The 11,063-nt window shown below is 37.5% G+C and overlaps 2 protein-coding genes across 4 annotated transcripts in view; both read right to left on the reverse strand.

The window, feature by feature from the left end:
- Positions 1–3,608, reverse strand: part of LOC118432328 (cytochrome P450 4F22-like) — a 6,529-nt gene extending 2,921 nt beyond the window's left edge. Inside the window, exons 1-5 of one of the 3 annotated variants that reach the window (XM_035843875.1) lie at positions 3,276–3,605; positions 2,051–2,198; positions 1,759–1,803; positions 1,043–1,170; positions 576–694 (exon numbers count right to left, since the gene is read on the reverse strand). In XM_035843875.1, coding sequence (XP_035699768.1) covers positions 576–694; positions 1,043–1,170; positions 1,759–1,803; positions 2,051–2,198; positions 3,276–3,479 — 644 coding nt within the window. In that variant the 5' untranslated portion in view covers positions 3,480–3,605. Of the gene's footprint in view, positions 1–575; positions 695–1,042; positions 1,171–1,758; positions 1,804–2,050; positions 2,199–3,275 lie in introns of all 3 variants that reach the window. The other 2 variants (XM_035843876.1, XM_035843877.1) reach the window with 2 other exon arrangements.
- A 3,981-nt stretch (positions 3,609–7,589) lies between these two features.
- On the reverse strand, positions 7,590–9,093 carry LOC118432168 (sulfotransferase family cytosolic 1B member 1-like). The gene is made up of 3 exons (XM_035843697.1): positions 9,043–9,093; positions 8,470–8,626; positions 7,590–7,741 (listed from the first exon to the last, which is right to left on the reverse strand). The coding sequence occupies exons 1-3, from the start codon at positions 9,091–9,093 to the stop codon at positions 7,590–7,592; spliced, it is 360 nt and encodes a 119-aa protein (XP_035699590.1).
- Between the last annotated feature and the right edge of the window lie 1,970 nt (positions 9,094–11,063).

Consider the following 11,063-nt stretch of genomic DNA (forward strand, 5'->3'; position numbering starts at 1 on the left):
AGCAATACACACAATAAAGTAAGGGATTTGCAGGCATTGGCCAATCAAAAGGAGCGAAACATATACCATAGCAGAGGATACAGATTGCAAGGGGGAAATGGCTCCTTCTGTAAACATTGGTAATGATACTTGTTGTTCTATAAAGCCAAAGACTGCAGTGCTTCGAATATTTTCTGTCGAAATTTTGGTTTCAAAATGCAATCTGTAATCTCCTTACAAATGTATGTACCAAAGAACAAATGTGAATTTTCAGAAATTCGACAACACAATTCACACGCAAGGGAGTACCAAGGGATCTATGCGTCATACAGGAGTTTGCAAGTTTGGGTAGGCTTCGCTTCGCTCACTCGGTGGTTTCATTAGGTGGTTATAGCAAAGGACCAGGCGTTACACCTCGGGGTATATACACCTCGGGGCGGGTCATTAACCCTTAATTGACGTTTGTTCACCTGTTGTTTTATTTTGGAATAGATACGCACAATTAAGTCTTCTACTTGACTCTACACACTGACATTCGCAACTAAGGCTGAATCTTAAGACAGTTAGTTTGAAAAAAAAATCTCGTTCTGTGTTACCTTTTCTGACAGCCGGTGTCCTGACTGAGAGCACACTTCAGCATACTGTCCAAAGTCATCAGGCTGACGTGTTGAAACACATCTATGGAGGTGCCAGCCCCAGACTCTTCCCAGTTTTCCTTTCATCGGATGGTAGAAAAAAAATAAAAATAAGAATATGTGAAGAAACAAAAATGCAGAATCTTATATCAACGTGTATCATGTATGCCCTACTCTATGTGGTTAGTAATTTTTGTTCAACCTTCCTGACCGCGAAGATTTCATAATAAAATCATTTTTGCCAATTTTTTTTATTGCCACGCTCGTATCAGTTTTCGGGTTCCCAAATAGTTTCACCCATATAACTGAAGGTACGTGACCTAATGTACTAAAATAAGACTTTAAATTCAGTATGTTGATGTTCAATCAATAGATACATTGGTTGAAATTGACCAAAATAATTCTTACATGACGTTTTCTGTACCTACCAGCATGACATTTGTACTGTCCGAAAACAGCTTGACGTACGGTCTCAGCACCTCGAAGTGGAACCCCGGCGTGAGGAGTCGACGGTTCCGGAACCACTTTGCACCGCTGGTGGTCAGAAGGCCGTCCCCTGGTAAATGAAAAGTCTTAAGTTTAGTCTTCCAGTGTGTTACATGAGTGGAGACAGAAAACGGTCTAGTTATTGTTTTGGTGTGTCTGTATTTGTGTTGTTTCCGGGTTTCTGTGGTCATCATAACTTTAGAAGCTTTGAGTAGATTACAATTGTATTTGATATGTGTGTAGGAGCTGGGAAGAAAATGGCAAAAGGTCAACTTTGGGCCCCTCGTAGAAGACCATGCATGGTACTGCATCAGAAGTTCCGGTTTTTGTATCTTTACTTTGTCGGGCGTAGGCTACATCAACATAGGCTACTATCTGAGTGAGCTATTCAATTCAAACAGTCTTGAAATACGTCGTAACCTACGAATTTCTATTTGCACATACAATCAAAAGAATTCAAAACAAGAGATTGTGGAACTCTGTCAATTTATGTCACGTATTATAGGCTCCGGTGAATCATTCAGAAGGTTATAAGATTGTGTATGCCTTTTAATGTTCTGTTCGACATAATATTGTAGTTGATTGTACATCCGGTGATATCAGTATTCAATCTTTGTTACAAAAGACAGAGGAATAATAAAGCTTCGAAAGAACTAACCGAGCCAGGGTCGTAGTAGGCCGTAAACTCGTTCATCCTTCTTATCTGTTAAATAATTATGAAAAAAAATATGAATAGCCTTAAAGAAATTGTCTAAACATTTAGAAAAATTCCTCCCAAAATTTGTATCGACGAAAGATGGAATAACAATTACAGTTACTTTCCCTGTAAATGTAACTGTTTTTAAACAGACGATCAAGAACTGAAATTTAGATTGATACATGTTTCGTACACGAACGAAACAGGCTTCGTATTTGAAGAAACTACAGATATCAATGTTTAAAGAGCTGACCTGGCCGTTGTAGTACCGCCTTAATGTAGTCCGGGTGATGAACCGACAGTGAACTATCTAGCGGACCATTCATGTAGATGCACACGTGTGGATATCGGATTGCAAATTCTAGAAAAATCCTTTCGAATTCCCGTTCACCCTTTGCGAACTGTAAAATACAAAAACAAACAAACACGAAATCATATCTTTGTAAGTTTCTTGAAAAAAGGTTATAAAACAGTAAGTATTGCACACATTGCGTATCAGACTCTTGGTCACATGTCATTCTTAATGTTCACTTCCTGCCGGCTCGCCAAGGAAATTTGGGCACAGGCAGACTCAACCTTCGCATTCTGCTAGTCTACCGTTATCACACACAGCCCGTGAACAAACATGGACCCTAACCATAGGGATCCATCTAATATGAATATAACCCAGGACAAACAGGTTGAAAGCAATATCTCAGTTTCCACCACGAAGCCAATATGGACTTTATCTTAGCATGGTGTACGTGGCACATAAAACACGACAATTAAGCTAGGTAATTGAAAAATCTTAACTTCATTATCGACAGAACTGTGCTAATATGAATCTTTACATGTACTAAGTTGTATATAGCCTATTATGTCATACCTGTGACGCGAAAACGTTCGATACGGGTGTTCCGCACCGCGCCATAACTTCCGTATCGCACATAACAGGTTCGAAAGGCGTATCACACAGGTTTTCTTCGAGTAAATCGAACCATTTCGAACGGGCCGAATACGACACGGTTGGCAATTCGAATACCGATTCGGACGTTGGAACATTGCTGTTGCAACACGAGGGCACTAAATTTGTTAAACTTCTGGCGCATTTCGCATCAAAACATGAGTTTTCTCAGGTGGGTATGACATAAATAAAATACAACACGGTGTATTCCGCATCACCCTCGGTCCCTTCGGCCGTCGGGTGATACGGATTACACCGTGTTGTATAATATATGTATACCATGAAGAGAAGCCTTGCAAGTTTTACTACAATCTCCTGACGTCCTGGTAGGCACCAACCGTCGAATACCTCGAATACAAACAACAACAGCGATCGCTCGTATTCATTGTTACACATGAGTGAAGTGAGGCGGAAGTTTGTGTAAAGTCCCGGGACCTCTAGGTTCCGAGTGCAACACTTGTACTCTACCAGTTATAATTACGCCGCACACGACGCCAAAAAATGGCTTATTAAAAACCAAGAAAATATGACTTACAAAGACCAGGTGTCCCAGGAGCCAGTGTGCCCCTGGCGGGGTTGGGAAGTCCTTCTTCAGCGCCCTCAACACTCTGAGTTTCCGCTGAACAACACACGCAACCTTTAGCAGTAGTGCCACAACTACAGCCAACAGACACAACCCAGCGGCTGTGGCTATGTTTGAGTGTAAAAATGCGGTCTGGTGGAAGTTACCAGTCGACATCGCTGTTGGGGACTAGAAACGTCAGCAGTGAGCAAGAAGCCGCCAGAAATTATCTTAATCTGTTCAATTTCTGAGTTAACCTGTCGTTTAACACACGTACGCCCCCAAAACAAACTGACCTACTTGACTAATACAACAATGGCGGAACACGAGACGGTTCAAAGGTCACAGGTTAGGTAAAGCCGACGAGTCGATTACATAATACGAGCGATAGCTGTTGTTGTTTATATCCGGGGTATTCGAGGGCCGGTGCCTACCAGGACGTCATTGGAATTGATATTCAAATAAACTGATCAAAACTAGAAAGGACGAAATTTGCTTGAGAGCAACTACAGCATATTTCAGCCATCTCCCTCACGCAACAATAGGCCTTGAGGTCGTTGACCCCTTTGGTCATTGGAAAATGACACCAAAATTCCCAAATATATCATTTTAAAGTGTTCCATGCCAAAAATTATACACGAGTCATTTGAATAAATATCTAGAGCACCATTTACCAAATTTCGGGTCATTTGGTTGTAAAACGAGGGAACAGGAGCCAAAAATGTTCAATTTTTGTCAAAAAATGGCCATAAAATCGCAGTATTAAGCATTATGTTGTACTGTATGGGAAAACTGTTATTGAATTCATGTGCACATAATTGAAGGGCACTTTTATACCAAATTTCAGGTCATTCGGTTGTAAAACAAGGGGACAAGAGGCAAAAATGTGCTTTTTTTTGTCAAAAAATGGCCAAAAATCGCAAAGTTAAGCATTTTGTTGTACCGTATGTCAAAACTGTTCTTAAATCTGGATGGACATATGATCAGGGCACCTCTGTACCAAATTTCATGTCATTCGGCTGTAATGCCAGCGTACATTAGCCCAAAATATACATAAAAATAAACAAAACCTCAATAAAATCATTTTAACCCTCAAGCACCCGACCTTTTTTTGCGACAAAAATGACCGAGTGGGGTCCAAACGGACCCCAAAATGTTTTGTTAATAAAATCTCAGTACCATTTCTTACCGGCGATCATTGTATATACATTGCTTTGTCAATCTAAGAGGAATGTTTTGAGATGTTAAGGTGTTGCTAATTCCAACTCATTATCATAATTTATGCAAAAGTTCAGAAGGACCACGTTTTGCACTAAACCTATTCCGACCAGATAGGGGAGTTTTGAGGCTCTCAGCAACATTTATGTCGCATAACTCATGAACGGATAGAGCTAAAGCTACAAAACTTGGTAATTTATCACAAAATATTGTTCGCAAAAGTTTTTAGTCAATAAAGTAAGTTTATCATTTTTGGGGGTTGCCATGGCAACCATAATCTAACAGGGATATTTTTGCCAAAATTTGACAATTTCAATTTAAACATGGTCTTCTTGGTAAACTACACCTGTTTTCTGACAACAATTAAATTCTATGAAATTCAATGTAATTTTCATGACTTGAAATTTATAATTTATGCTAATTTCATGACGTCATTGGTAAAAATTCAATATGGCCGCCCTGATTAGGTAAATGACGTCATAATGTCGTCTCATTACATGTTGATGACACAGAAATTTTTGTGAGGATTAAGGTTTACATTCTTATTGTCATCTAAAAGTTTGGTAGTCATACTATAAGTGGTTAAGGAGTTAGCCTCCAAAGTTTGTTTTAAAAACTGCACATTTTTGCTGGGGTCCGTTTGGACCCCAGAGGGACTGAACACAAACTTTCTTTATAATTTCAACATTATTGTACCAATCTTTGCGAAAACTTAGGAAAAGGTATAAGATATATTGACTGACAAAGTCACGGAAGGATTTTTTCTTCAGATCAAAAATGTTTAAATGGCACTTCAAAATGTACGCCTGGGGTCCAAATGGACCCCACTCGGGTGTTTGAGGGTTAAAGGCAGATATGAAAAAAATGAAAAAAAAAAACACCTGAGGGTATTGGCTTACTCTACCTTTGTGCCAAATTTCAAGTCAATCGGTTAAAAAACGGCGGAGTTGATTCAATTTAAAGATTTGACAGGAGAAAGAAAGAAAGAAGAAAGAAACATTACGAATACAATATATTTCACCATACCTATGGTATGGCTGAAATATAATTACTGGTTAATATGTAAATCAATCGTTTGACAACTTACACTTGATTTTTGCCTAACACTTCGTCACCGTGACATCATCGGGATCGCTTGAATGCGGATGACATCCGAGCGTATCAAGTTTCGTCCGATAGAATGAAAGGCTTTGAAAAAAGCAGGAGATGTTTACTTTTAATAAACCATGTCTGCCAAACCCAATTCAAAAGTTAAAAAAACGTAAAATTCTGCGGCCTTATACTTTAGCAAATGATTTTTACATTTACATCTGGTGTATGAATTGTGCTTGTTATCAAAAGTGCAAATAAGGTCTTCATTTACATGAATTATATTAGTTGATCATCTCCTGCACCCAGATAACAGACGTACGCAATCTATGTACAGAAATAAGGCTTTAATAGCATTTTATGAAAATTTATGCAAATGAGGTCTGCATTTGCATAATCAATGCTCATTAATGTTCACCTGCACAAAACTTCCAAATGCCAAGAAATTATTAGGATTATAGTATTTTCTCATTGATTGTTTGCGTAATATTTATCTCTCAACATTCTTCTCTTTCTTATTTACTATTTTACATGTTGCAATAGTACTATAATGGCACACAGTGGGTTAGACAATTTCCTCCTTAATTATGCAAATTCGATTCTATTACGGTGGTGGTCGTGGTGTTTCGAACCCACCCCTAGGACCACGTATCTTTGAAATGGCTTGGGCTACGATCATGAAATTTCCAGGGAATGAAGCACTTGTAGCGTTTTATTTTTTCTGTAATTTCCGTTTCGTTTCACGCAATATGGCGTAGTTATGACGTAATAATGCATTTTTTTGCTGAAAAGTCTAAATAGGGAATTTTTTTATAAATAAAGGTATTAAGCAAAACGTTAACTAATAAGAGTATCTTGTTGATATCTAAAGTATATCAGTCTCTGTTGCCAATGACGACGGCATTGATACCCTGTACGTCGTTAAGTTACGTCATATATCCACCATGTTGGATCGGCAATCTTGAATATTCCAAAATAATTTTTTTTCTACATATAACCTCACAACCTCACAATTCCAAAACCCAAATGAAAGTATACTATAACTTATAACTTATATAAGTTTAACGTTCATATGAATGTGTTTTGTAACAAAAAGTAGATATGTCGACGGAATATGAGTAAATGTAACCTGATTTTACTATTGCTAATGGCATGGTCCGCCAGCTTGCATTTTGACCAATGATGTTATCAAATTAGCATAAATCATGAATATCTAATTATAGATGTAACACAAAATAAAATTATACAGGTCATTTTGGTTTGGACCCCACTAGGTCATTTTATACGCAAAAAAATGTCGGGTGTGACAACAACTTTGGATTTAAGCATGTTAGAAGGGATAAACTTTGGACTTAACCATAAGAACCCAAAACCTTCTGTCTAATATTAGTTAGTTTGTATTCTAAGAATTATAGATAGACAATATGTCACTGATTACCCTATACGTACATACATTCTGTCATATAGAATGGTTTGTAATGTCTAGAAAATCATATTTAAATGGGTCTATGGGAATGTGACAATAGCTTTTACATAATGCCCGATACGTAAATGTATCATGAATGATAATATGGTTAATAATATCTTTACATACTTTTGCGCATAACTGCATATCTATAACTATATACTTTTACATATTTCTGTTTGCGAACAAAGTGTATTTGACTGATTTTATGATTCTAAAGAAACAAGCATACATTGGAGTATTATTAGGTGCACAAAATAAATCAAATATATGATGTTAATTAGATTATTTCCTACGCGCATAAAATACCATATAGCTGATAAAATCTGATTCAAAGATGAAGTGTCATTTTGAACACAAACTAAAACTACACACCCAAATTATCGAGAGTAAACTGTGTAAAGATCTACAGAAAGTAATAATACAAAGTAATAATTTAACTAGAATACAGTTCTTCTGTTGTTACTTTATAAGCAATCGTTACACATTGAACGAATGATGCAATGTTAGCAGGTTTATTCAAAGTCAAAGGTGATGCCCGTCCCAGCAAACTTCTCCTCATACCAGGCATCAAAAGCTTCACTCTGCTCTGGTGTAAACATGTTCTTCCAGTCTCCAACATAACAATGCCTGTAAGGGGAGGCAAAAAAGCGGATATACAATAGAGCTGAAATGATATAAACAGACATTAAATCATTGTTTTGCACATGAAAAGATGTATGATTATACATCATTGTCAATGATGTTGAGGCAATATTGTACTTTGGGCTGACTTGAATTCGCTTTTGATTATGATAAAAGCGGTAGCACACATTTTGGACATATTCATAGTATATCGGAGTCGATTTGAGATATCGGGACATCAGATCAAGTATACCTAGCTTATTATCCCTTAAATATTGTACCGACCTGTCTTTTTTTAATCGAAAAAAATTGAAAATGACCATTTTATTCTATTTTCGATGGCTTTTTTTTATTACTGAAGACTCAAGGTGGTGGACCCAAGATGGCGGACCAAGACTCCTGCTTTAATTTGTATAACATCATTGTATACGCAATTGATGTGCTTTTGACAAAAGAAGTCGCAGTAGAACTTATAATTCTGTTACCTATACTGGCTGTTACATTTTTGTTGCATACCTCGAAGCTTCCTGTGAATAATTTTTTTCACGATTCCAGTTAATGCAACCACATAGAAGGCGTCATAGTGACGCCATATTACGTCATCATGTCGTCAAAGTTCTTACAACCCTTATATTTTTCTTTTACATCTTTCTCTAAAAATTCAATTGCCCTGTATTTATATGAGTTCAAACGCGGGCCTCAAAAGCACCCCACTCCGTCAGAGATTGACCAAAAAAGTCCGATCTGTAAAGGGTTAACGTCGATACAAACCTTTCCTAGCTATCAGCTGTCTCTCAGCCATCTTGGAATTGTCCAAATCTACCTTCATGTTGTTGAAAGTACTGGCCTCTGCGATGCTTTTTATGGTCGATTCATCCAGATCAACCTCCAGAAATGTCACAATGGCCTTCACGGCACTCGGCAAGTCCTACAAATAGTACACATAAAAATCATACATACCTACGGCAGTTGCGTTATGACTTTTAGAATCTGGGGAGATTGTGTAGCTAACTGCGAATTCATATACAATAATCTAATAGAGATCCCAGAAGTATACAGTATTTTTCAATGTTTATTACTAGTGTCGTAATAAGGTACGACTTTATTGTCATTGTTATTGGGTTCTTAGGTGGATTGACTACTTTCTATTTGCACCTGAATTGCAGGAAGGAATGTTTTGAAAAATTCGACATTGCAAATTTAAAATTATGAAAAAAACAGAATTTGTGACCTTACATGATGCAATTTATTAGGTAAATAGTCTAATTGGTTGTTTTACGCCAACATCTTGCCAATGGCTTTAGAATGCATTTCAGTTGATTACCAATGGTTTGTGTACTTTACCTTCTTCATATCCTCATACTTGAGAAAGAGCAAATTAGGGTCGTCACGCATCTGCCACCAGCCCAAGACATGGTCTTCAAATGGTCCATATGGCACTAAATACAAGTCATGTATGCAATCATTTTATATATATGTTAGTTATACGTAGAATCACACAGATGAGTAATATCCAACTAAAAGTTTGGAAAAAAATTGCACAACAACATTGATTCATTTTGTTAACCATGTGAAAATTTCTCTTAGAAAGAAAAGATGCTGATATGGCATTAGTAAAATTATTAACTTATGACCTGTTCCGTTCGTAAACCTTTGAGCAAGCTCTTCCCATGGAATATCGTCCATTGCAACACCCAGCTTCTCATATTTGTTGAGAAAATGGTAAAATGACACAGCAGTATCCTTAGGGTTCCTCATCGGCACCAGGACTTTCACCTGTTTTTTTTTACATTAATCAAGTAAAATATATTCATAAGTTAAGATATATGTGAATACGCTTGTACAAATATAGCAGTATATGCTTTTAAGGCATTTCTTTTGACAAGATGGAAAGAAGAGTAAAGAGGACTCAAGAAAAAGCACTCCACGTTAATTTATTGAGATTGCTGAAAATGGGTGCAAACCCATATTGGGTGCAAATTTGGCAGTTTTTACAATGGTTTCATGCATTTTTGTCGGGCTCGACAGAAATGCATGAAACCGCAGCCGGAATCGAATCTGTACTTGAAGATTAAGGAAATGCAAGGATATAGGTTTGACCAGGTTTTAATCAGATCCAGTGCAAAATTTAGTGCATTACGAATGTAGCTCAATTCGCTATTATGCTCTGATGGTCAATTTAAAGAACATTTCCAATCGTTGCCTGCCAAGAGCCATCAGACTTATATAAGTACAGTCAATTTCATGTTATATTATGTTTTGGTAAAAATGATCGTCACCTATTGGATTTTTGACCAGAATGAAACTTTCTTCCCATTGAAAAGCACGTTTGATGACATGATGTTGTTTCTTTTCCTAATTTCTGACATTACATATCACAAATTCAGCAAGTAGTCAAGATAATAAAAATAATGTGAGAAAAACCAAAACAAATGAGGTGTCAATTTTCCAATATTCTGATGTTGACTTGGTAGTCAAGCGCTATTTGAGAACGGTTAAACAAATGGAATTGGTATGACGCAATTCATGTTTGAATTTGATTGGGTTGCGTACCTTATTCTGTGGCTTGGATATCCCATTCGGTGCAAACCCAATAGGCAAGTGGGTTGCCAAAATGCGAGGAGAGGGCATGCCTGCCAGCGCGATGTAGCCTGGCTGTGAAGTTGTCGGTAACTTCAACTCCAAGGGCCCCGGAGCAAACAAGCTGTCTGTACTGCTGTTTAATTTTCCTGCAGCTTGAAGGACTTTAGCGACAATCTCAAACAGCCAGTTTGTACCTTGGAAAAAAAGCAAAAGATAGAAAAAAATAACTTGAAAGTTTTGCTAGAGGGATTAAAGAAACCATCTACATGAGAGCTCTACAGCCATCACAGGACAGAGACGGTGGGCGATATAGACTTCCTGCAATTTATGATCCACTGCTCACTGAGTCACGTGTTCTATCTGCATAAAGTGAGGTCACGACAGCAGTGGATTGTTCATTCCTTGACGAACACTGGTGAAGTTCAGTCGAAAATTTGGGTGAGTCCAATTTTTGTGTTGGATATTACGGCTTAACGATTTAAAAAAAATGGTGTAAAAGCATGCAGCGTTTTATTGAAATTCAAACCCAGTTAAATATGATATCGTGTAAAGGTACCTGTCTTTGGAAAACTTGCCACAACGATGTCATCATCTCGAATCTCGAAGTTGGACACCGAATCCAGGGTTTCCTTGGTAACATCAAGAGACGGATAAAACCCTTCGTACTCCCAGACTAACCTGTCATCCATACCAAGACTCATTGTGCTCTGAAACGCCAACAAATATGTTTATGTCAATAAGTCTGAATTATACAAAAACGCACAGTTCGAAGAGCAGCAACC

Source organism: Branchiostoma floridae, chromosome 15, assembly GCF_000003815.2.
Source record: "Branchiostoma floridae strain S238N-H82 chromosome 15, Bfl_VNyyK, whole genome shotgun sequence".
NCBI lineage: Eukaryota > Metazoa > Chordata > Leptocardii > Amphioxiformes > Branchiostomatidae > Branchiostoma > Branchiostoma floridae.

What these genes read in the sequence shown, in the direction of transcription:
- LOC118432168 (XM_035843697.1), bottom strand. Translation starts at nt 9,093, where the DNA reads ATGCGTGACGACCCTAATTTGCTCTTTCTCAAGTATGAGGATATGAAG. An exon ending in AGTATGAGGATATGAAGAAG is followed by an intron (nt 8,627 to 9,042) that starts GTAAAGTACACA and finishes TACTATTTGTAG; the next exon opens with GACTTGCCGAGTGCCGTGAA. An exon ending in ACAGCTGATAGCTAGGAAAG is followed by an intron (nt 7,742 to 8,469) that starts GTTTGTATCGAC and finishes ATATCATTTCAG; the next exon opens with CTCTATTGTATATCCGCTTT.